The following is a 26883-nucleotide window of genomic DNA, read 5'->3' on the forward strand; positions in this document are numbered from 1 at the left end:
TGCCTTGTTTCCTGACTTGCAGCCAGTTTCCTCATCTCTGACCCACCTTTCTGCCTCTGGAAGTGGAAGTGAGGTAGCAGTGAGGCTACCTGTGAGAACATGCACCTGTCTGAAGGTTCTTCTTCGTGCTCCAGCTGTATGTCTACAAGATGGTGGTCCTGCTGGGGCTCAGAGTTCAGTGTGGCTGTGAGCTTCCGATTTGTCTTCATTAGACCAGTCTAACGAAGTCCTTTTGGTCATGACCCTTTCTTCCCTGACCATACAGTCTGTCATTAGTCTGACTGAATAAAGCCCTGTGATTACACACACCTTGTAGGGTGGTTGTGTGAGGGATAGGGGGTCGTTTGTCTAGAGTAGCTGCTACACAGTGACTTCTCGAATAGTCACCATTATTGGGAAGGAGGAGTAATCCAGAAAGGGTCACAGAATCAGGACAAGGCTCCTGCGTGGCCACTTGTTGTGCTGCTGCCTGCAGTGGTTGAAGGCACTGCTACTCACATAGTACCCTGGGCAGTTGAGAGGGGATAATCCCCTCTCTTTCCCCATGTTGTAGATACTACAGGTAGTTGAGACGAGGTATACTCTTAAGTACTATCACGTACTCAAATACTGCTGTATTATTCAGGCCTTTAAAAGGAAGGAAATCCTGGGGCCCCTGGGTGGCTCAGTCGGTTAAGGGACCGACTTCAGCTCAGGTCATTCTGTCATGGTTTGTGAGCTCGAGCTCCATGTCGGGCTCTGCACTGACAGCTCAGAGCCTGGAGCCTGCTTCGGATTCTGTCTCCCTCTCTCTATGCTCTGCCCCTGCTTGCACTCTGTCTCTCTCCCTCTCTCTCAAAAATAAACACATTTAAAAAAAATTAATAAAAGGAAGGAAATCCTGGGATGCCTGGTGGCTCAATTGGTTAAGCATCTGATTCTTGACTTTGGCTCAGGTCATGATGTCATGGTTTGTGAATTTGAGCCCCACGTCAGAGTGCTGCATTAGCAGCATGGAGTGTGCTTGGGATTCTCTCTCTCTCTCTGCCCCTCCTTCACTCTCTCTCTTTCTCTCAAAATAAATAAACTTGATATATTAAAAAAATGAAGATGGTGAACTGTATGTGTATTTTACCACAATTTTAAAAAGTAGTTTAAAAGCTTATTAAGTATGTGCCAAGTGTTAGACATTATTGTGATTTCTCTCTCTATATTGAATGGGGACTCCCAAATGTAGGGTGACGATCAGGTGGGAGCCGGTGGTGTGGGCGGTGAAAGGATTCAGCCAAGGCAGAACAAAGGAGATAGCAGTTTATTGAATACATTGCAGAGGAGCGGTGGGCAGGACCACAGAGGAGAGGCCATCTGCAATGAGGCAGTGGGAGGGGGCTGTTTCTAAAGGGAGAAGATGAGGAGGTATGGGGATGTATGAATTTTCCCTTTTATGGTAACTAAGCCTGGTTGTAAGTCGCCCATTGGTCAATTAGGGCTTGTGAATATTTTGAGGTGGGGCACCTGGTGGGTCTGTCTCCATTCAGCCTAGTGGTCACTGTGGGCCCTCTTCCCTTGTTCAACATTCCGTTGCTCAAGCCTGTCGCCCAGAAGTGGCCTCTACAGTAACACCTGGCACAAGGGGAGATGATGTGAGTTAAAAGGAAGGTGGCCCCTGTCTCCCCTTATGGAACGTGCAGACTGGTAGGGGAAAACATGTCAAATGGAGAACGGCATTAATGAGCACAAGTGTGGCTGGAGCACATGCTATGATTGTGTGGAGAACTTACAGTCGGGGAACTTGACCTCGTTAGGGAGGCTAGGCCAAGAGCCAAGGTGAGCAGGACAAATGTGCAGAGCATGAGCAAAGGCAGCAAGAAGACCAATGTGTCAGAGAGCAGAGGGTGAGAGAATGTGTGTTGTACGAAGAGGGTGGTGAAGACCCAAAGGGCCAGACCGCACAGCCTTATGGGCCAGAGTGAGGAAGTTTGTCTTTCTTCCTGAGCAGAGTGGGATGCCACTGAGAGTGTTGAGTGAGGGTGGGGAGGTAGAAGAGTAGGTTTGGGTTTTGAAAAGGTCAGTCTGAAGGAACATGTTTTCTTTTTCTTTTTTTTTTTTTTTAATTTTTTTTTTAACGTTTATTTATTTTTGAGACAGAGAGAGACAGAGCATGAACGGGAGGGTCAGAGAGAGGGAGACACAGAATCCGAAACAGGCCCCAGGCTCTGAGCTGTCGGCACAGAGCCCGATGCGGGGCTCGAACTCACGGACCGTGAGATCATGACCTGAGCCGAAGTCGGACGCCCAACCGACCGAGCCACCCAGGCGCCCCGGAACATGTTTTCTTAGAAGGAAAAATCTTAACAAATGTTCACAGTTGTATCTCAACTATCCATGTGGAAAACTTGAGCGACTCTGTTTCTCAGGGCCCTTGTGCTAGGCCCTGTCCTGATGTTTGCAGAGACATCACAGAGACCCACATCCCGTAAGTCCAAATAGTTGCAGGTTATAATTAAGGTAACAAACTATTATCACTATGTTCTATCCTCTGACCGTGGCAAACATATCTTTAAAATGTCAAAAAAGATGTGTACAACTATGGTTTTTATGTGACTAGGTGTTAGCAAAGTTCCAGAGGATGAATTTGTCTGTAATTGCATTGTCTGGTAGTCTGTTGGGCCAATGAGATATGGATGAGTAGTAAAGATTTTATAATTAATCATTTACGACGCCACAATTTTTTTGCTGCCATTATGGAAAAATCAGTATATTTTAATTAAGGTTTTCATATAATTTGCGCTCTTTTGACAGAAATACTGAGTCAGACAACTTCTTTTTTTTGCAACAGCTTTGTTAAAATATAATTTGAGTACGGCACAACTCACCCATTTGAAGTTACAACTTGGCTTGAATCATTTTAGTTCTGAGATAGCTTCTCATAAATTTTCAATTTGAAGAAACTTTGCCCTGCTGGGGGCATATTGACATGAATTGTTACAAAATTCTTAAAACAATACTGAGATTTGAAAATGAATCACGAGTATAATATAACATGACGTGTTCCAAACATGGTAATGGGATCTCCTACAATAAATTATCTTTTTTTAAGCTATAATTGACATGTAACATTATATTAGTTTCAGGTACAATAAATTATCACAGAAAATGTTAGAAAATATTTTCATTGCATCATATCCATCTTTATCATTTACACTGTAACTGTCATTGTCTTGTCAAGCATTATCTCAATCTAATGTTAATGTGGAGTCCTGGTTGAGGTGGCTGGGTGGCTGAGTTGGTTAATCGTCCTACTTCAGCTCTGGTCACGATCTCAAAATTTGTGAGCTCAAGCCTCACATCAGGCTCTCCATTCACAGTGTAGAGCCTACTTGGGATTCTCTCTCTCTCCCTCCTCTCTCTGCCCCTCACACTTACACTTTCTCTCTCTGAAATAAATAAACTTAACATTTTTTTTTAAAATGTGGAGTCCTGGCATCTTATGTCCCACATGTTATGCCTGGACATCTCAGAGCAGCAGGAATGGTTTGATCCTGTAAACTGTTCCTCTGCTGCCCACATGCAGGTGTTGTGAGTTTGGAGGAGCCCCTGAACTACAAGTTGGAATAGGAGGAGGAGCCAGAATACAGTCACTCGGCACAACCGGGGATGGTGCTGGATTGTGCAAGGATCACTTGTGCTCATGTATCTGAAAGGCAGGAACTGACGAGTGAATAAGACTTTGATCCTGTTGCTGAGGTCCTCCCCGCGCACTGATGCAGCCTCCATCACCACTGCTGCTGTATTAGCGGTAGTGAAACCCTTAGACATTTGGGGCTTTCAGACACAGTTGCCAGTTATCAGAAGGAACTTAGGAAAAGGGATGTAGGGGAGCAGTTTCCTGGGGCCTAAACAGTGCTGGTTATAAGAGCTGATGGTTAGAATTACTCCAAGGAACAGAGACTTAAGGGTACGTGAGTGTGTGTGTGTGTGTGTGTGTGTGTGTGTGTGTGTGTGCGCGCGCGCGCGCGCACGTGTGAGAGAGAGGGAGGGAGAGAAGGAGTGGGAGCACAGGGTACAGAATAGGGACTCCTCTGCCTAGGGTCAGGATACTGACGCCATATTACTGGAAGGATACTGGCAGGCCCCTTCCAAGTTGACCCAATCAACCCTGTTCATCACGATACAGACCAACACAGCCAGGAGGTCCCCTCTTTCCTAGCGTGTTCCTTTTGAAGACTGCTGACTGCATTCTCCCCTTGTGTTGTCTTACCAGGAACTGGTGAAAGTGGCAAGAGCACCTTTATCAAGCAAATGAGAATCATCCATGGGTCTGGCTACAGCGATGAAGACAGGAAGGGGTTCACGAAGTTAGTTTACCAAAACATATTCACCGCCATGCAATCCATGATCAGAGCCATGGACACCCTGAGGATACAGTACGTGTGTGAGCAGAATAAGGTAAGCGCCACAGGGGTGTTGGCCCTATTTGTGGAGGCATGCGTTCCTTCTCTAGAGAGCATGTACATCTTTTGACAAAAAGATTTACAGAGTGCTTTGGTTTCAGAGGCCAAAGAAGATCTGGGGCCCAAACTCCAGAGGAGTGTGATGAACTTAGCTCTGTAGTCTTGTCTTCTGCAGGAGTTCTCTCATGGGGGTACTGTGGTGCTCCCCAGTGCGCTGGGATTCAGAAATGTGGGCATTAACATTGCTTTTTTCAGGTGCTGAGAAAAGGTAACCCATTAATTTCTTCACTGGCACAGTGGAGATCGTGGGCTTACAATGGCCAACTTTCCCAGAATTCCCAGTCATGGGAAGTAGGGTCATAAATGACCTGCAGACCACTCAGAGCAATTGGTGGGTTTTCTTTCTTTATTTTAGGAGCTAGGTAATGGTTGAGGAGAGTGATACTTACGTCCCAACTAGCAATGGGCTCTCATAAAGTACTAGTTTCAAGCTGGCTTTACTTTTGCTATCACCACTGGTTATTTAAGATATAATTATGTTTAAAATCATAGGAAAATAAGATAACCAGGAATGTGGAAGGACAAGACAAATAAAATTGTATATGGTATATTGGAATGCAAATCTATTGCCAAATACTATATCTGAGTTCATTAAGAAAATAGAGAGGAAATAGTTTATTTAAAATAATTGATACTGAGGGAGATGCCAAGGTGGCTCAGGCAGTTAAGTGTCCAATTCTTGATCTCAGTTCAGGTCTTGATCTAAGGTCATGATTTCAAGGCCCAGGTTGGGCTCCATACTGGGTATGAAGCCTCCTTAAATGAAATGATATGAATAAAATAATTAATACCAATATACAACATGACATGACATGATATGACAACATGACATGATAAAGGAATATTCTAAGATGAGTCTTTTGTGGGTCTACTAAAAAGGATTTAGCTGCTACAATGCCAGCATTGCATAGGCTTTAGGATGGACCCCAACAACAACTTTATCACAAACTTGTAGCAACTACATTCATGTATGTTTTATACGTGATATATGAAGAGTTTCAGAGCAATCAATCTAAATTTTTATCCCTCAGTGACCAAGTTACATAGGAACATAGCATGTACCCAAGTTTTGACTTGACTTTACGTGATGTCTGCAACCTCACGCCTTTACCACCATTTCCTTGCACTTTTGAAGAAATGAAGGAATGGGTCTTGCTTCAACCTTCAAGAATGTTGTGCTGAAAAATGTGTGTATGTGGGGGTGGGGTGGAGAATTAGCCTTTAGTGTATCTGGTGCCAAGCAGCGTAAGAGGTTACACACTGAGCCATTGGAAGCTTCTAGAGGTGACTGTGATGATTCCATGATACACTGGTTTTGTATCTGATTGAAAGTGTAGAATTATTTTTTAATCACTTATCCAGTTGACCCTTGAACAATGCAGGTTTAAACAGTGCAAGTCCATATACATGGAGATATTTTCAATAAATACAGTACAGTACTATAAATGTATTTTCTTCTATGATTTTCCTCACATTTCCTCTAGCTTCTTTCCTGTAAGAATACAGACTATAACACATCTAACCTACAAAATATGTGTTCATCAACTGCTTATGTTATCAGTAAGGCTTCTGGTCAATATCAGTCTGTTAGTAGTTAAGTTTTGGGGAAGTCAAAAGTTATATGCACGTTTTTGACTGTTTAGGGGTAGATGTCCCAACTCTGATGCCGTTCAAGGATCCACTGTACCAGAGATTTGGAAAATGAGGCCACCCGTGGAAATTTAGGATTATTTCAAAAAAGAAGTATGTCAGGAACATCCTTGTGAAGATTTTAGTTAATCCATTTGCCTTTGTTGGAAAATGCATTTTGTTTCTCGTTCATAGTGGGGTGATGGGGGGAAGCCTGGAATTTAAGGGATGGACTTGTAAACAGGTCTACTGGGAAGGAAAAGCTCAAGTGTAAGTTCATTCTATTTACCTTGGCGACATGTGTTTTTTTTTTTAATTTTTTTTTCCACGTTTTTATTTATTTTTGGGACAGAGAGAGACAGAGCATGAACGGGGGAGGGACAGAGAGAGAGGGAGACACAGAATCGGAAACAGGCTCCAGGCTCTGAGCCATCAGCCCAGAGCCTGACGCGGGGCTCGAACTCACGGACCGTGAGATCGTGACCTGGCTGAAGTCGGACGCTTAACCGACTGCGCCACCCAGGCGCCCCAACGACATGTGTTTTTAAAACCCAATCAGGTTGAAAATGAGCGTCTCTGGGTTTTGGTTTTGTGTCGTTTTCCCTCAAGGTCTTCCAGAAGTACTAAGGGTTTATGTTTTAAGCAAAAACATTTTTATGGGGTTTGGCATTCAACCACTTCCTCTTTCTCTCTTGGTCTTACTCCTTCTTCATAAGGCCGTGTCCACTTGACCACTAATCTGCATTAGGTTCCCAGGGCTGCTGTAACAAAGTACCTCAAACAGGGTGGCTGAAAACAGAAATACATTCTCTCCTGGTTCTGGAGGCTACAAGTCTGAAGTCGTCATTGATTGGTTCCACTTGGAGGCTCTGAGGAAACATTTGTTTCAGGCTTCTCTCCTAGCTTTGGGCGGTGCTGGATATCCTTGGAACCCTTTGGGCTTGTAAACATGCCATTGCAGTCCCTGCCTGTCCTCACACAGGGTTCTCCCCTGTGGGAATCTGTTCTCATGGCGTTCTCCTTTTTGTGTCCAAATTTCCCTTTTCTTCTAAGGACACCAGTCATTGGATTAGGGCCCACCCTCATCCCAAGTAGGATCAGAACTTGATTACACCTACAAAGATTTCCGAGGAAAGTTGCTTTGTGAGAAGTTTGGGATTTGCATGAATTTCAAGGGGATATTATTCAACCCAGTACAGTCTGCCCTGTGCGCCCACCCCCCATTCATGTTAGTCCCATATGCAAAATATATTCGTCCTGTTCCAATACCCTCCAAAGTGAACCCATTCCAGCATCAACTTAAAATCTTGAATCTAATCGAAACCTCAACTGAAAAGGTTTCAAGTCTCATCATTTAAATCCTCTAAATGAGGTGAGGCTCTGGATGTGGTCTATGCTGGGGCCAAATTCCTCTCCTATCTCCTTTTCATTTGCTGCATCTGGCTCCCTTCTCAATGCCTTCTTTCTATTTCAAGTACCTACATTTATGCTTCATAAACTTCCTCTTATCCCTCAAACAAATGCCTGGGATGAATCACAGGCTTTACAAAGAGGCATAAGATTGAGTAGAAACAACACTGGTGGTTCGTTCCCAAAAATCTGGGCTCTATTCATGGCTCCCCTGTGGGTCTGGGGCAGAAGTCAGCAGTCTTTCTGTAAAGGGCCAGAAAGTAAATATTTTTGGCTTTCAGGGCTATATAGTCTCTTTCCTGCTCTGGTGTTGTGCAAAATCACCCATAGGAGAGGTTTCAACAAATGAGTAGACTCACTTGGAAGCTCTATTTGCAAAATGTAAATGCTATTCTTAACCCATGGGCCATACGAAAACAGGCCACAAGTGGATTTCATCCACACTCTGTGGTTCTCCACACCCAGTCTTAGGGGAAGCCCTATAACCTCCCTGGTTTTGCACTTCCCCAAATGTTAAATGTGGACAACACATGCTGTTTCTACATCGTAAGCCAACAAGAGCAAAAAGAAGTGCTTTGCAAATGAAATGGCACTACAGAAATACAATACGGAAATATTATTGGGGCAGCGTCAAAAACCAAAAGTGGACTCCTTATTTCTTCTATTTGTTTAGGTCATTTTCATCCCTTCATTGTTTTTCAGATACTTTTTTTCTGTGGGCTAATCCTGATTCCAGATGAGAAACTGTAACAAAGTACCACCCTCAGATCACAAAATGATAAAACGATGAGTGTTCATAGTATTAAATAATAACTTAAAGAAGCACGGGGTCACCTGGGTGGCTCAGTCAATTAAGCATCTGACTTCAGCTCAGGTCATGATTTCACAGTTTCGTGGTTTCCGGGCCTGCATCCGGCTCTGGAATGCTTGTGGTTCAGAGCCAGCTTGGGATTCTGTTTGCCTCTCTCTCTACCCCTCCCCCACTCTCGCTGTCGCTGTCTCTAAATAAAACTTAAAGCACGTACACGTTTTCTCTACCAAGCGTTGCGTCACTTGAAACAAAGAATTAATTAGGAGGGAGATGAATAAAACCTTAAGTAACTTTTAGTTTTACAAACATGCACTCCTTTCCTCACTTCTTATTATGGACTATTTAGTTACATTTTCTTGGTTTTTTTTTTTTTTTCAGAGGTGGAAGCACTTTCTTAAATGTAGAAGAGAAGTAACTGATTTTAGAGGGTCTTATGTTAAATGTTAGTGATTTTATTGCTCAGCTAGGTTGTTAAAAATCTTTGCCTATTTATTTGACAGGCTCCTTAGGAAAGGAAATTTATCAGAAATTTAGTTGAGCTTTTGGTTTTTAGCCAACATGGTTTTTCAATTAAGATATGTAGCCTGGGGGTGCCTGGTTAAGCGGCCAACTTCGGCTCACATCATGATCTCACGGTTCGTAGGTTCAAGCCCCACGTCAGGCTCTGTGCTGACCGCTACGAGCCTGCTTCGGATTCTGTGTCTCCCTCTCTCTCTGCCCCTCCCCTGCTCATGCTCTGTCTCTCTCTGTCTCTCAATAATGAATACATGTTAAAAAAAAAAAAAAGATATATAGCCTGGAAGATTATTTTCTTATATCTCGCCTTTTATTTTTTTAAAGAAATGATGCACAGGTGTTTGCTCACTGTGTTGGTAAGCCTTAACTTTCATGAATGTCTCTCAGGAGTGTCATATGAGCACAGAGTAGAATTTATGGCTTCTTGAATAAACACTGCTCAGTGGCAGGGCTCCCAAATTGGAGTCTGCTTCTGATTCATGTTTACTAGCGATGATTTCACTGAAGTCCGAAGAGCTTCATATTTTTTTTTGCTGTTTGTAGTGTGTCCAACTTGGGACATTGTCATTCTAGGCCTGTCCTGCAGTGAAGAAATGCATTGCTTTTTATCCTTCTAAAGGTTCTGCAGAATCTGCATGAATGACGCAGATTGAGCGTTTCCCAAGGGGAAAGGAGAACTCTGCCTGGCTTCTCAAAAACCTTTCTGCTCTATAGTCACTGATCCCTGGAGAAAAGAGTAAGGTCTTCAGGATCTTCGGCAGCTGACTCCCGCTTCTACCCTGCCTTCCTGTTTATGGGAGTTCATCACAACACTGGGGTCACCTCATATTTGCATGTCATTATGCACAGATAATTGCAAGGGCTCATCACAAAACAAAAACAACATCTTAAAAAGGAGAGTTAATAATTAAGCAACAAGAGGTCTGTTTTGCCTGCCATCCACTCTGAGAACCTAATTAAGGTCTGAAATTCCCTTCAAAAAGCATCTTACTGTTCCATGGTTACTTTTGCTGAATTCCAAGGTTCAGCTGAGAAGATGGGCTTGGGCCATCCTGTCAACCACAGCTGAATGGCAGAACTGGGAGCAGGGGAGGAGTGTTGAATTTCCTGACAAGACCTCTGCTAGTTTTGTTTGAAGGTCTGCAGGTCCTGCATCTGGGTAGCAGGATGACTTTGTCACTGCCTTCTTGCAGTGCCTTGAGTTTGGGCACTCACATCCCTCTCTCCTGACTTCTAGGTTTCTCAGGATGTTGGAAACAGTCTTTCTCAGTCTTGGCTGTACATTGGAATCCCCTTGAGTGGGGAGGTTACTGCTAGGGTACCACCCCCAGAGAGTCAGAACTCAGTGTTTTTGGAATGTGGCAACTTTAAATTTTTTTTTAATGTTTATTTATTCTTGAGAGAGAGAGAGAGAGAGAGAGAGAGAGAGAGAGAGAGAGAGAGAGTGAGGGAGGGGCAGAGAGAAAGGGAGACACAGAATCTGAAGGAGGCTACAACTCTGAGCTGTCAGCGCAAAGCCCGACGCAGGGCTTGAACTCATGAGCTGTGAGATCATGACCTGTGCTGAGGTCGAACGCCCAACCAACTGAGCCACCCAGGCGCCCCTAGATGGACTTTTAGAAGCTTCCCCAGTGCTTCTGATCAGGCAGCCACGATTGAGAACCGCTCCTATAAGTACCTTAACATTATTTGAGGTGTTCAATCTGGGTTCTGGTTTCCTGTCAACCTTTCCAGAATGGGGAGGGAGAATTCTGGTAATCTATTCCATGGGATGACCCAATTAATCTCTACCCAAAGGTAAATCGAATGGCCAGCCCTGAGGATGTTTGTTTTGTTCAACTGAGCTGGGCTGCCTTGATGAGTTTTGTGATGGTGGCATCTCCGGGTGACCTATTTTATTTCAGGGTAGGCTCAGTGTTTGTTTCCTTTGAATTTTGCAGGGGCCTAGCACTACCTCATACTGGGATCTTCCAGGGGTGGGGTGAAGGGAGAAGAAGGAGCTGTATCTTTATCTCCGGAGGTTCTGTCACCAGTGCTTTCTTATCCTCCATTTCCTGTTATTACAAAGAAACGATCATTTCTTTTTGATCAGTAAAGAATCAGGGATGATGGTTAGGTTGGTACTATGCCCAAGGTATAGATGCCATTTGTAGTAAAAAATACCTTGCAATGTTGTAAGTGGAGATATTACACTAGGAAATTAAGTGGTTAAATCTTTTTGCTCATCGTTAATAAGATACTTGTATTTATTGACATGGTAATTCACCAGGTATACAACTGAAATATCAAATATCCTGCTTCAGGGGCGCCTGGGTGGCTCAGTTGGTTGAGCACCCAACTCTTGCTTTCAGCTCAGGTCATGATCTGACAGTTCATTGGATCGAGCCCCACATCAGGCTCTGCTCTGACAGCATGGAACCTGCTTGGGATTCTTTCTCTTAGCTCTCTCTCTGTCCCTCCCCCACTCACGTGCATGCTCCTGCATGCGTGCACTCTCTCTCTGAATAAATAAAAAAAATCCAACTTCCCATTAAAGCAGTGAAGTGTAGTATTTATGGGTCAGGGTCACAGGACATTACATTTTGTATATAACTCTTCCAGCTTAACTTTATTCTCAGAAGGCAAAGGGATGAAGTTCCAGAAGGATCTATTAAAGACTCATGTGAGGAAGTCAGGCACAGTCAAATGAAAATGGTAAATTTATGTCACTTTTTTTATAGAAGAGTTTCTCAGAGCTTGAAGTATTTTAAGACCCTCTTAATTTCTAATTTTTAAAACATCGGTTTAAATATATTTTTCAGTCCCACTTCCTCATCCAGTTTGAAAAGTCAGCTTCTGCATGAACTTCTGGGAACAGGGAGGCCAATGTTCAGATTTTGGCTGCAGCCCAGGGTTGCTGGTTCTCTGGCAAATGTGAAATTCGGCCTCTTTCTTTCTTTGTCCATTGGATATTAAAAATCGTGTGGTACATTTTTCTTCTTACTAAGAACTTGGAGTTCTAGCTAGTGTCACAACAACAACAAGAAACTCTCCACCAAAATCCTGGGCTGGAGTTTTTCCATTTATGCCAATAGTTCTCTGATTAATCAATGTTGACTTTAGTGTGAAAATTGCTATCATCAGAACTTGAAATGTTAAGAGTTTGGAAAAGAAGAAAGAATAAGACGGAGTAAGAACTGGGTTTCTCCTTCATCACCATCACAGGGGACCACCCTCCCCTCACCCCCTCCACCACACCCCCCCCCCCCCCGCCCACCCCACAACTACCCATTCAGCCTGGATTGGAAGATGAGGAATGTTTGGAGCCAATGAGTAGTGATGAGATTGATTTGACCATTGAAATAATCATTCCTTCCCCTACCTCAAGGCAAGATGTGAATCTACCACATCCCCAGCAATGCTTCTTAAAATCTCCTGGAAAGGGTAAATGTCAACAAAGTTACAATCCCCAAAACGAATGTGATCATCAGTCGATTCGAACGTCATCCATCCAACATATGTGAAACATTTTCCTGGAGTCTTTTGAGTTGCATCCAACTTTGTTGTCATTCTAAAATATAAAGGGGAACGTGTGAAACACCCTCATGATCAAACTCTTTAATAAAATCTAGAATGATCTTCGGTGATACTACATCCACATTTTCTGATGGTAGAGGTGACTGGTGTGATGGTGGTGCCCTCAGACCTGCCTTCTCTGAACGCCCAGTTACCCCACTGATGAATGAATGCCATAAACATGTGCCAAGGCATGTATTCCCGCCGCCCAAGGTTTTTTATTGGAGTCCTGCCAAGGGAGGCATGTTCATCTGGTATTTTTGAATTTAGACGTAGATTTTCTTATTAACTGGTTAATAAACTCTGCATATTATCCGAGACAAAACATTCTAGAAAGCTGCTTCTCTTTATTAAAAGTTTTTGTTGGGGGGAGGGGGTCTCAAACGGTATACAGTAACGAATCCAACAGAAACAAATTGTTAAAAGGTTTTGTGTGTGTGCGCGCACGTGTGCCTGCAGGTGCATAGCTGTGTTTAGCAATAAACATACCTTTAAAGTAAAAACCATGTTCTTTGGAAGCCAGAAGAGTTGCCTTTCTTTTTTTCATTGACACTTCTTTTTGGAAGCTCAGAAGTTTTGAGGCAGCTTTGAGACATTCATATCCTGTACTTGCTCTTATTTTTGACACCTAAAACTGTTGGGTTTAGTTAAAAATGATCTAGAGTAATGTGAGATAGCTTCATGCCATTACTGTTACTTTGTGTTTTGCCTAAATCAAATCCTAAAATATTTGGGCACTTTCTATCTGTGATTAGAAGTAAATGTGTGGTGCGTTTAACTTGGCCATGTACAGGGTCTGGTTAGGAAATTGTTTGCTTTTTTGTGTGAGTGTGTAATTTATTAAGGTTAGAGGACTTAAAAAAAACAAACTAGAGAAACCAACTTCGAGTTTTTTAAATCACTCAAATAATTGAGGTGGCTTTAGTTGCAAAAAGGGTGAAGATGATAAGAATGATGCTGATTATATTTTAAGTGCCTCTGAGTTTCCTCCCTTCCTTTTATACTGGCTGAATGATGGTATGTGTGGGAGACCATTGTGGTTGAGCAGTGGCTCCCCCTTTGCCCCAGGGACCAGAACTTCTGCCCTGTCCCTTTGTATCTGTGCTTTGTGTTGACATGGAATGCCTTTCCTGTTGAGTCTTCCCTGTTGAGCTGTGGGGAGGCTTCACTTGAGGGTTTATTATCACCATGATCGTTATGATTTGGATTAGTTGGGGTGTAGAGTTCTAACAATGTTAATAATTACCCCAAACAAAAAAGTCTTTCTTTCCAAGGTCAGGTTAGCTCTTGGTGTACTGGAATGAGACAATAGCTGACATAAAGTTGAATTCCTGCCCTGCCTGTCATTTACATCCTTAATAGCTTTGGGCACATCACCAAAGCTCAGTGTTTTTCTTTTTTTCCTCAGCTGAGGGCAATGTTGGCTCCTACTGATAATACAAAATATATGGGTAACCTACCTTCAAAAGCAAAAAATCCTATTCTTCTATGTCTTCAACATGTTACTTTTTTCACCAAAATTTAAAAAAAAAAACTTTTATTCTTATTTCTTTTATTCTTACTCTTATTACTAACTTCCTGGTTAATGAGACTCTACATCAAAGTGTAATTATTTTTGAGGTATAATTAACATTCAGTGTTATATTAGTTTCAGGTATACAGTATGTTTCTGTACATTACTCAGTGCTCATCAAGGTAAATGGGAGTTGGTTAAGCATCAGACTCTTGATTTGGGTTCAGATCACGATCTCACAATTTCATGAGTTCAAGCCCTGTGTCTGGCTCTGTGCTGACAGTGCTCTAGAGATGCAGATTAGTGCAGCCACTGTGAAAAACAGTATGAAGATTCCTCAAAAAATTAAAAATAGAATTACCATATGATCCAGTAATTCCACTACTGGGTATTTACCCAAAGAAAATGTAACACTGATTTGAAAGGATACATGCACCCCTATGTTTATTGCAGCATTATTTTCAAGAGCCAAGATAGGGAATCCTGCTTGGGATTCTCTCCGTTTCCCTCTTTCTCTCCCCTTCCCCTGCACACACTGTCTCTGTCTCTCTCAAAATAAATAAATTTTAAAAAAGGGAAATGTATGTGTTTTTAAGCCCCTTTATTTCACCCATCCCTGCCCCACCCACGCCACCTCCCCTCTGGCAACCACCAGTTTATTCTCTGTGTTTGAGTCTGGTTTTTTTTGTTCCTTTATTTTGTTTCTTAAATGCCACATAAGAGAAAAATCATAAGGTATTTGTCTTTTGTTGAATGACTTATTTCATTTACCATTATACCCTGTAGGTTGTCCATGTTGTTGCAAATGGCAACATTGATTCTTTTTAATGGCTGAGTAATATTCGTGTGTGTGTGTGTGTGTGTGTTTAATTTTAGCTATTCTGAAATCTTGGTTTTGATTTGCATTTCCCTTGATGGTTAGTGATGTTGGGCATCTTTTCCCCTGTCTGTTAACCATCTGTATGTCTTGTTTAGAAATATGTCTCTTCTGGTCCTCTGGCCATTTTTAAATAGAAGTATTTGGGGTTTCCTTGGCATTGAGCTGTATTAGTTCTTTATATATTTTGGACATTAGCCCCTTATCAGATACGTCATTTAAGAATATCTTCTCCTATTCAGTAAGCTGCCTTTTTGTTTTGTTGATGTTTTCTTTGCTGTGTAAAAGCCTTTTATTTTATTTTATTTTATTATTTTTTTTTTTAATTTTTTTATTTTTGGGACAGAGAGAGACAGAGCATGAACGGGGGAGGGGCAGAGAGAGAGGGAGACACAGAATCCGAAACAGGCTCCAGGCTCTGAGCCATCAGCCCAGAGCCTGACGCGGGGCTCGAACTCACGGACTGCGAGATCGTGACCTGGCTGAAGTCGGACGCTTAACCGACTGCGCCACCCAGGCGCCCCAAAGCCTTTTATTTTGATATAGTTCCAGTGGTTTAATATTTGTTTCCCTTGCCAGAGAAGACATATCTAGAAAACTGTTACAATGGCTGATGTCAAAGAGATTACTGCCTACATTTTTTTTTCTAGGACTTCTATGGTTTCCGGTCTCACATAGAGGTCTTTAATCCATTTTGAGCTTATTTTTGTGTAGGGTGTTAGAAAGTGGTCCAGTTTTGTTTTTTTTTTCACAATAGCTATTCAGTTTTCTCAGTCATTTGAAGAGACCAGACTGTCTTTTCCCCGTTGTACATTCTTCCCTCCTTTGTCATAGATTAATTGACCATATAAGCATGGGTATATTTCTGGGGTCTCTGTTCTGTTCACTTGACCTATGTGTCTTTCATGGTGTCTGTATCATACTGTTTTGATTACTGTAGCTTTGTAGTATATCTTGAAATCTAGGATTGTGATACCTCCAGCTTTGTTTTTTTTCAAGATTGCTTTGGCTATTTGGGGTCCTTTGTGGTTCCATACAAATTATGGGATTACTTGTTCTAGTTCTGTGGAAAATGTTGGTATTTTGATAGGGATAACGTTAAATCTGTATATTGCTTTGGGTAGTTTGGACATTTTAATAGTATTTATTCTTCCAATCCATGAGCATGAGATGTCTTTCCATTTGTGTCATCTTCAATTTCTTTCATCGATGTTTTATAGTTTTCAGAGTACAGGTCTTTTACCTCCTTGGTTAAGTTTAGTCCTAGGTATGTTATTGTTTTTGTGCAATTCTAAATGGGATTGTTTTCTTAATTTGTCTTTCTGCTACTTCTAATATTATTGGTGTATAGAAATGCAGCAGATTTCTCTATATTAATTTTGTGTCCTGCAACTTTACTGAATTCATTTATCAGTTTTAGTAGTTTTTTGGTGGAGCCTATAGGATTTTGTGTATATAGTATCATGTCTTCTGCAAATACTTCTTCCTTGCCAATTTGGATTCATTTTATTTCTTTTCCTTGTCTGGTTGCTATGGCTAGAACTTCCAATACTATGTTGAATAAAAGTGGTGAGAGTGGACGTTCTTGTCTTGTTCCTAACTATAGGGGAAAAGCTCTCAGTTTTTTACCATTGAGTATGATCTTAGCTGTAGGTTTTTTATCTTTGGCCTTTTATTATGTTGAAATATGTTCCCTCTAACCCTACTTTATCGAACGTTTTATCATGAATGGATGTTGTACTTTGTCAAATGCTTTTTTGCATCTATTAAGATGATCATATGGTTTTTAACCTTTTCCCTGTTAATATGCCCTATCGTGTCGATAGACTTGTGAATATTGTACTATTCTTGCATCCCTGGAATAAATCCCACTTGATCATGGTGATGATTTTTTTAAATGTATTATTGGATTTTGTTTGCTAGTGTTTCATTGAGGATTTTTATACCTGTGTTCATCAGAGACATTGATCTGTAGTTTTCCCTTTTTTGTAGTATCTTTATTTAGTATTGGTATTGGGGTAATGCAAATAATAGGATGAACTTGAAAGCTTTCCTTCCTCTTCTGTTTTTTGAAATAGTTTGAGAATAATATTAACTTTTCTTTAAATGTTTGGTGGAATTTACCTATGAAGCCATCTGGTCCTGGACTTCTGTTAGGAGTTTTTTGATATCTGATTCAATTTTATTCCTAGGAATAACTCTGTTCAAATTTTTCTATTCCTGATTCAGTTTTGGAAGGTTAGTTGTTTTTAGAAATTTATTCATTTCTTCTAACTGGTCCAATTTGTTAGTATATTACATTTTATAATACTATCTTATAATATTTTGTATTTCTGTGGTGTTGGTTCTCATTTCTCCTTCATTTGTTTTTATTTGCATCCTCACTGAATACAGTGTCAACATAGGCTGTTTTATTTCATATAATATAGGAGTTTTTTTCAGATACAATAAAAAGTACCAGAAAGATACATATACCAGCCTTGAAATAAGGAAATCCATGTTCCAGAATGTGTGGTTTGCAGATAGGTTCTCACTGCCTTCCTGAGGATAATACCAAGTTTTACATTTTTAGTCCTTATTTTTGAAGGAAGAAAATGAATGAATGGCCCTCCTTCCTGCATATGCTGGCATCCACATGTCCCGCAGCTCTCACGTATTATTACCATGAGAACATCTGTTGGCAAGAACATGCCTCACATAAATTGTGGGTCAGATAGGCAGAAGGATGAGGCAGAATTCATGAAATACCTTTTAAGTTGCTTGATTCCTTAAAAAAAAAAAAAGTTTTCTTGTAATGACAAGCTTAAAGGATTGGAGAAAGAATCTTCCCTAACAAGTGATGCTATTTCTGGTGATTTCTTCACTCCCTCACTCAGTGAGAAAAGTCCAGGCTGGACCAGGCAGCTGGCTGGTTCTGGTTGTCCAAATGTCTGAGTCTCCCCAGACAATGGGCTTTGTTTTAAGGGAAGAGAGCTTATCCTTTTGAATTATGCTTATCCTTTTGAATTATGCTCTACAACTTTTCATCTATAAGGGACAGGTCATCATTACAGCAGCTGGAGTGGTTTGCTTTTATTTTTTCTATTTGGCTAGAAATGACCCTAGTCACTATTGCCCTCCCTTAATTTCATTATGGAAAACTGCTTGCGATAGTTTTGCTTCCTTCCTTCCGGGTATTTCTGCCACCCAATGTTAATGTGAATAGCTGATAATGCCTATTCGTCCCTTCCACCCAGGGAACTGAGAGCAAGGACCCAACTCCCAGCAGGAGTAGGCACCTGATACATATTTTTTTTATGAAGTAAATGAATGGCACCAGCTAAAAATACTCTTCCCGTGAAAGCTGGGCCCAAGAGAAGAGAAAACGGACAACTCGTTTAGAATCCTAGGTTTTCAAAGATTTAATGGTCTCTGTTTCCCTTGAAGTACAGTCCTCTGAGTGAAGGTTTCCCAGTGGCCTTTAAGTCCTCAGTGATTCCGCCATGTTCCCAGGGCATGTGCTGCATGCCTTGATGAGTGCATGTCTCTGTCCCCATGGTGTGAGGCTGTTACAGGGCTGTCTCTCCCAGCTCACTCTGAGCTCCTCAGAGGCAATGCTGCGTTCACGTCTGTTTCCTCCAGCTCTCAAAAATGGGGCCAAAACAAAACAAAAAACTGCTTTTTAAAATTCCACGTGGATGACATCAGAAATTTCAACTACATCATAGTTGTAGTGTTTAAAAAAATCCACCCATTAAAACAGACCAGACTTTTTTAAAAAATTTTTTTAATGTTTGGGGCTCCTGGGTGGCTCAGCCGATTGGGTGTCCGACTTCAGCTCATCATGATCTCACTGCTCATGGGTTCGAGCCCCACACTGGGCTCTGTGCTGACAGCTCAGAGCCTGGAGCCTGCTTCGGATTCTGTGTCACCCCCTCTATCTGCCCCTCCCATGCTCGTGCTCTGTCTCTCTCTGTCTCTCAATAATGAATAAATGTTTAAAAAAATTATAATGTTTATTGATTTTTGAGAGAGAGAGAGAGAGCACAAGCAGGGGAGGGGCAGAGAGAGAGGGGGAGACACAGGCTCCAGGCTCTGAGCTGTCAGCACAGAACCCGACGGTGGGACTCGAACTCACAAACTGTGAGATCATGACCCGAGTGCTGAAGTTAGACGCTTAACCAACTGAGCCACCTGGGCCTCCCAGACCAGACTGTTACTTATTTTTTTAAACTAGCATTGTGGCTGTTGATGGCAGCAACATGTCTGCTGTTCTGATGCTTGCTCATTCAGGCCCAATCACAGTGACCTCCTCTCTTTTGGCCTGGTATTGACGACAGTCCTTCAAGTCCTAGACTTGACACACACTCTTCTCGCCACTCTACCTTTCTCTCCTTGCCTGGCCGTCTTTCTTGTCTTCGTCCAGAATGGAAGCTTCATGAAGGCCCGTGATGGTGTCTGTGTGTATGTGCCTCGGTAGCTCCGGTGTCTGACTAGGATGCTGGCCGATTGCCAAAACCCTATCTACTAATTACTATAGCAAAGGAATCTGATTTTTTAATAAGCCCATGCAGGTGATGTTAGGGTAACATTTTGGCCTTTCCTGAACTTGACTCTGATACTTTGCCGCCTTATCTGTCTTCCCTAATTGACTGTGGCTTCCTGCGTATCCCATGCCAATTTTTGCCAATTTTTTCCACCTGTTGGCACATCTTGACAGCAATTCCCTCTACGCTCATAAATAGATAACTTCATTTAGGCATCTTCAATAAGCCATCCAGTACTGTATCTAACTTTGGCAACCTCCATCTTGCATCCTCCCTTGGGTTAGGCACTCCTTCCAGTGTACCTGTAATACCTTACATTTATCATACTACATTATACTTCTTTAATTATGCAGCTCTTCTGCTTCAGACTAAGGATTCTTTGAGATTGGGAATCATGTTCTGTTCATCTCTGCATCCCTTTTGGGCTCATTAATTGTGGCGTGATGTTAAAACCTTGTGTGAAGATAATACAAACTCAGTACTTGGTTAGAGGTTTGTCCAAGGACTGATACCCACAGTTTCCCAGAGGATGACTGGACTCTTCTTTCCTCTGACTCATTTTTGCCTCCTTGGCTTTAGGATCGTGATACTGGGCAAAAATGAAACTGAGAGTCTATGTGGTCATGTTTTTCTTTTCCAAAGAAATATTTGGCATTTGGAAATGTTGCTTCTGAGTTGCATGATAATCAAGAAGCCTTGCATAGTCATAGGACTCAATAATCCAGTGTAGGAAGCTTGGGATTGGCCAGTGCAGCTCTTGAAATGTGTTTGGTGAACTGCAGATGTACTCTGCCTGTGAAAGTTAGGCCAGTGGCAATGAATGACTCTTTTCAAGCTGACTCACCAGGCGGCTGTTTGGGAATCCAACGGGTCCAAAACATGGTGCCATAGAGAAGGATGGCTTGTTTATGAGCTAGAAGAGAGACTCCGTAAATCACATCCTTTTCACCAACCAAGTTCTAAAGTAACTGAGAAATAAGACAAAGAAGTAAGGCTTACGGTGATTACAATGTCATGTATTAGTGCCAAAGCTGTGAATAGAGAATGTGGCCCATAAAGGAATCATGTGAGCTTTCTACTCCTGACCCCAGAATGTGGTAGATTCACCCGTGAAGTCATCATTAGTTCTGGAAGACCCCAGGCTTCACCCCCAAGGCAGGTCTCTAACAGCACAGAAGAGAGGAAAGGGCAGGGGTTAGGAGTAGGACTCAACTCACATGCCTCCACAGGGAGAGTGTTGAATGTGTCACCTGTGCCATCACACTTATCACAGGCCATTTCCTCTCCTGCTCGGTGGCTCCTTCTGGGTGGGGCCTGTATATGCTTTTGCGTGCCAAAACATATATGAATCTCTGCCAGGCTTTACTGAGAATGTGTCATTCCATCCTAAACAGTTCTTCAGTGTGGGTACTATCAGTTGCTGCATTTTGGAGATATGGAACCTGAGGTTTGTTGGGGTTAAATAATTGCCCCAACATTGCCCAGGTATTACATATCGGAGCTGGAAACTGAACCCAGGTGACTTTACTTCCCAAGTAAAGTGGGTAACCACAATGCTTCATGCCTCTCTACAGGTAATAGAAGGCCATGTCCAGTGGGAGGTCTTGGGTAATCATTTAAAGCTTTGATTATGAAAGCAATAAAGGATATGAGCGGAGGGTTCTCTGTCTCAAAATCTCTATTCCTGGCCACTTTCATTAGTTTTCATTCTTCCTGGCTGGGATCCACCTAGCTCACACAACTGTCAGTATTATCTCTATCAATATTTACACGAAGGGGTCATGCAATTAAAAAACGGAAATATCAGGATTAGAGCATCCACTGAATGAAGTTTGAGGATTGAAGAGCTTACTTAAGTGGATTTGAAACAGCTGCATGGAGAATATTTAAACATTTTCTTGTTAACTTAGAGGAGAGTCATAAACAAGCCAGAGATGCCTTCAAATTTATTTTGAAAATGGAGAGAATCAGAGCATGACATTGACCTTTGAACCAGTGCTGGAGAGTCAGGAAGGATCAAATAAAACCTGGAGAATATGTTCTGATAGTAGTGTAAATGGGACTCATTTTAGCTTTGGGGTTCTGCCTGGATTATATCTCATGTATGGTATTAACTTGCCCCAGCCTCAGTCTGTTCAGACTCTCAGACCTGCTCCTGAGTTGGGTTTACTTTAGGTGAAAAAAACATACGAGGGAAAAGAAGAGGGACATGGACACGATTTCTCCCCTTCCCCAGAAAAGCAAACATGTTTTGTACCTCCAAGTTCTGTGTCTTACTGAGAATGGTCTCTGATGCCCAGCACCTTTCAATGAACTGGTGGGGGGGATCCATATGAACAGTGTGTCTTCATTTTGTGTGCCACTTTAAGTACACTTTGATGTTCTTGGAGTTTAAAAGTAAAGTCTGTTCAGGGGAGCAAAGCAAGAATTGGGGTTGTGCCTCTGTGGCTGGTTAGCAGGATAACTTGGGTACGTTCCCGGCTCTTGCTGAACCCGCTTCCTTGTTTGTAAAATGAGGGAACTAGACTAGATTATCATTAAGTTCCACACTCTGGAGGAATAGAGGACGTGTCTTAGAGTCGGAGAATAGCAAAATGTAGACATTCTGTCATTTCATAAGATTACGGTCAATTTGGGAAGAAGGTTCTTTTACCCTTCTTTCCCTCTTGCCTTAAAAAATGAACTACATGGGTTTGGGCCCTGTGTCGGGCTCTGTGCTGACAGCTCAGAGCCTGGAGCCTGCTTAGGATTCTGTGTGTGTCTCTCTCCCTAACCCTCCTCTGCTTGTGCTCTGTGTCTCTCTGTCTCAAAAATAATTAATAAACATTAAAAAAAATTTTTTTAATGAACTAAATTTTTTGAGATGAGAAAATGTCATGTGCCCTGTGATTTAGGGGCCTGAGATTCAGCACTAGTGGGCAGCTCTACTATGGAGACAGTTTGGCCCCTCCCCTACTTTGGTTGGTTCTGAGGGCATCTCCCTTTCTCTAAGGGCTGGATTGCTTCATCATTTATCACATAATGTTAGAATCTTAGAATCTCCAGACAACATGCCTCCTTACTCTTTTCCCCTTTCTCTCTGTGGACGCTTTCCAACCTAACTCCCTACACATCTGTTAAGGGAGCTGCCTCCTAATTATATCCTAGGAGCTTGATATAGAATAGACCAAAGGGAGCATTCCATCTCTGTCTCCCTGGATGTCCCAGGGGCTTCTTAGGTCATAGATGGAGATTTGCTCCTTGGTGACATGCCCAGAGGCCACAGAGTGGGAACCAAACCTTAAATGTACAATAGGACCCATCTGAGGGAAGTGTGATTTGGCATAAGGGCCATGGAATGTTTCCACGATGTTTAGGCTGATATGTATAAATGTGATTAAAGATTTTTGGTCAACATTAAGGTGCTCACGGGATGCCTGGGTGGCTCAGTTGGTTGAGCATCCGACTCTTGATTTTGGCTCAGGTCATGATTCTAGGGACGTGGGATCACAGCACAGAACCTGCTTAAGATTCTCTCTCCCTCTGCCCTTTTCCCTCACTTGCATTCTGTCTCTAAAATAAAAAAAAAATAGATAAGACGCTCATTCCATGTAAAGTTCTGTGAAGAGAAGCCCTAAAATGTCACCTCAATAAGAATATATTCAAAGGGAGATTCATCCTGAGTTCTGCTTAATAAGTATGATCATAGAGTCATAGAATTTCACAGCTTGATGGGACCCTCAAGTACCTTCTAGGTCAACCCAGATTTTTTCAAGGTCAGAGAACCAAGGACTAAAGAGGTTAAATAATGTGCCTAAGGCAACTTACAAGGACTAAAGAGAGTCTCAGTAGGGTTCTGTTTCTTGTCAATCTAGCCTGGCACTAAACAGGAGTCTTAAAGTGAGTTTCCAAGGCAGCTGGTAATTTTCCATAAAGTATTTCTTCTTCCTCTTTTTAAAAATATTCTAGGCCTCAAAAAGTTAAACATAGAATAGTCCTCTGATCCAGCAATTCTACTTCTGGGTATGCATCCAAAAGATTTGGAGATAGGGACCCAAACAGATACTTATATGCTCATGTTCATAACATTATTTACAATAGTCAAAAGGCAAGAATAACCCTCATGTTTATCAACAGATGAATGGTCAAATAAAACGTGGTATGTACATATGATAAAACGTTACCCAGCCTTAAAAAGGAATGACCCTTGCTGGGGCACCTGGGTGGCTCAGTCGGTAAAGCGTCCGACTTCGGCTCAGGTCATGATCTCACAGTTCATGGGTTCGAGCCCCGCATCGGGCTCTGTGCTGACAGCTCAGAGCCTGGAGCCTGCTTCGGATTGTGTGTCTCCCTCTCTCTCTGTTCCTCCCCTGCTCATGCTCTGTCTCTCTCTCTCTCCTTCAAAAATAAATAAAAACATTAAAAAGGAATGACCCATGCTACTGCGTGGTTGAACCTGGAAGACCTTATGCCAAGTGAAATAAGTCAGACACAAAAGGGCAAATACTGTATGATTCCGCTTACATGAGGTGCCTAGAATGGTCAGATTCATAGAGACAGAAAGTAGAATGGTGGTTGCTGGAGCCTTGGGGGAGAGGGAGTTGGGACTTATTGTTTAATAGGTATGGAGTTTTAGTTTGCAAATTGAAGATGGGTGGAGACGGGAGATGGTGACAGTTGTCCAATAATATACTTAATACCACTAAACTGTACACTGAAAAATGGTTAAGATGGTAAATTGCATGTATATTTTACCACTTTAAAAAACCCTCTTATTAGATTCTTGTTTATTTTTACTTCAATAAATTGTCATAATTACTCCTATTGATGACAGAAATAGGCCACTGGTAGCCCCTTCGTGCCGCTCCTTGTCCCTTATTGTTCTTTGAGTGTTTTGGGTTTGTTTGTTTGTTTGATTTGCTCCTTGGCACAAGAGATTTCTGGTCAACTCTGACTTTCTGCATCCCAGTCTTGCACACAGCTCTTTCTCCAAGGAGACCAGGTTCCATTTACAGGGAATTGTAGTCATAACGCAAGATCTGGATGCTAGGTGACTCATTGCTACTTGGTTATCATGTGCTTCTCCCCGTTTCGGTGGACAGAGCTAGGAAAACAAACATATAGTCACATATACACATGTCCACACACACAATAATATGCACATATGCGCTTATACACACACTTAAAAATATATGCAGACTTGTTAATCATTAATCTCCAATTTACATGCAACACCACATTTTCCCCCACTGCACGGCAATCCATATTCATTGCTCTTCTCCAGTAGTGACAGCTCTTGTTCCCAAAAATACCAACACATTTACTCATTTGCTCCATCCTTCGGTAAACAACATAATTTTTGATGTGCTGCACCAATACCACAAATCATTTTAAAAACTAAATAAAATTCACATCTCCTGATTCTCAGCATTGCTGTGTGCATTTTCTGGACCTGTTTTCTTTTTTTCTTAATGCGTGAGGTGGGTGGGAGTGCGATAATGGTGGTATTGGTAGTGATGACAACAGAGAATAAAAGAAAGAGGAAGAAAGGTGGGGGGGGTAGGTGGGGAAGAGAGAAGGAGAGAGGGAGGGGTAGGTTGGGAGGAGAGAGGGTGGGGGCAAAGGAGGGAGAATGAGGCAGAGCTTTTTCAACATTTAACACTCTCACGTGACTAAAGGCCCTAAATAAGGGTGAGGTGTGTAAGAGGTAAGAATTGGGAAGAGAAGAGTCAAAAGAAGCATTTAAAAAGAAAAGAATCCGGTTTTCTGACTTTTGGAACACACGCTTTGTTGACTTCAACAAAAACTAATATGTAATAATACAGTGAAAATAGAGCAAAAGACAGATGTTTTTTATGAATTACTGATAAGGTTTTATCCTGTTTGGGGAGGTTCAGTTGCTGTACTTGGCTTTGATGGTGACATTTTCTCGGACGTGGCATTTGATCCCAGCACACAAGCTCTACATGGTTGTTCTTAAAATGAGGAATTGATTTATTTTAAAAAGGTTCCCCTGCCTTTGGAAGAGAACCAAGTATCTCTTTCAAGTTGGGGAAATGACTTCCTTTGGAGACCTAACCTCTTTCTCACCCCAGGCAGCCACTTGGCCTTTTGTATTAGGAATCGGCTAAGCATACTGCAAGAGGGGTTCTTTTTCTCCACTAACTCCCGAACAAGCTGTTTTCCCTGCTATGAAGAATCCTGATTCCTATGAGAGAGGGTGATAGAAAAACAAAGACACTCTGGAGCAAGTGTCCCAAGACCTAGTATAAAAAAAAATTTTTTTTTAATGTTTGTTTATTTTTGAGAGAGAGACAGAGACAGAGTGTGAGCTGGGGAAGGGGCAAAGAGAGGGAGACACAGAATCCGAAGCAGGCTCCAGGCTCCAGGCTCCAGGCTCCGAGCTGTCAGCACAGAGCCCGATGCGGGGCTGGAACTCACAAGCCAGGAGATCATGATCTGAGCGGGAGTCGGACGCTTAACCGACTGAGCCACCCCGGTGCCCCCCAAGACCTAGTGTTTAGTTACCACATGAGACTGACTGGCTGGGTGACTTGAGGCCCCTCAAGATCAGAGCTTCAGCGCTTCAACTGTGACGTGGGGATAAAACCTGCTGTGGCTTTCCTTTCACGTAGATTTTGTGCCCTATACACTTTCCAGAAAAAGATTTCAGGTGAACTTTAAAGAAATGACACAAGTCTAACGACTCTGGTAATGTCAGGATTAAGATGAAGATGATTAGTAAATTAGGAGGCAGGTGGAAGAAATATTCATGACACTGGAAACCCAAACTACAAGCAGCTGCTGCAGATGTGAGCATAAACTTTGCTGTTCCATATGTGGACCACTAGCCTTGTGTGGCCAGTGAGTCCTTCAGCTGTGGTGAGGTTGAAGCAGGATGTGTGCTAAGTAAAAAATACACACTGGGTGGGGCGCCTGGGTGGCGCAGTTGGTTAAGCGGCCGACTTCGACTCGGGTCACGATCTCGCGGTCCGTGAGTTCGAGCCCCGCGTCGGGCTCTGTGCTGACGGCTCGGAGCCTGGAGCCTGCTTCGGATTCTGTGTCTCCCTCTCTCTCTCTGACCCTCCCCTGTTCATGCTCTGTCTCAAAAATAAATAAACATTTAAAAAAATTTAAAAAAATACACACTGGGTTTCAAAAACCTGGTACAAGTACAGGCGATTATCACAACAATTTTTTACACTGTTTATATGTTGAAATGATGTTTTGGATATATTAAGCTTAAACATATTTTATTAAAATTAATTTTTCTTATTTATTTTTATATCTTTTTGTACAATGTTTTTTAACGTTTATTCATTTTTGAGAGGCAGAGAGAGACAGAGTATTAGCAGGGAAGGGGCAGAGAGGGAGACACAGAATCTGAAACAGGCTCCGGGCTCTGAGCTGTCAGCACAGAGCCCGACGCGGGGCTTGAACTCACGAACTGCGAGATCATGACCTGAGCCCAAGTCGGACGCTCAACCGACTGAGCCACCCAGGCACCCCTTGTACAATTTTTAATGTTTATTTTTTTGAGAGAGACAGACAAAGTGCAAGCAGGGGAGGGGCAG

At 42.2% G+C, this 26883-nt stretch overlaps 1 protein-coding gene across 2 annotated transcripts in view; it reads left to right on the forward strand.

Moving 5' to 3' along the window:
• The window catches only part of LOC131492040 (guanine nucleotide-binding protein subunit alpha-14), a 203529-nt gene that overhangs the window by 108796 nt on the left and 67850 nt on the right, over nucleotides 1–26883 (forward strand). For both annotated transcript variants that reach the window (XM_058695651.1, XM_058695650.1), the window contains exon 2: nucleotides 4244–4428. In XM_058695651.1, coding sequence (XP_058551634.1) covers nucleotides 4244–4428 — 185 coding nt within the window. The remainder of the gene's footprint in view (nucleotides 1–4243; nucleotides 4429–26883) is intronic.

This window comes from Neofelis nebulosa, chromosome 12 (assembly GCF_028018385.1).
Source record: "Neofelis nebulosa isolate mNeoNeb1 chromosome 12, mNeoNeb1.pri, whole genome shotgun sequence".
In the NCBI taxonomy this organism is placed as follows: Eukaryota; Metazoa; Chordata; class Mammalia; order Carnivora; family Felidae; genus Neofelis; species Neofelis nebulosa.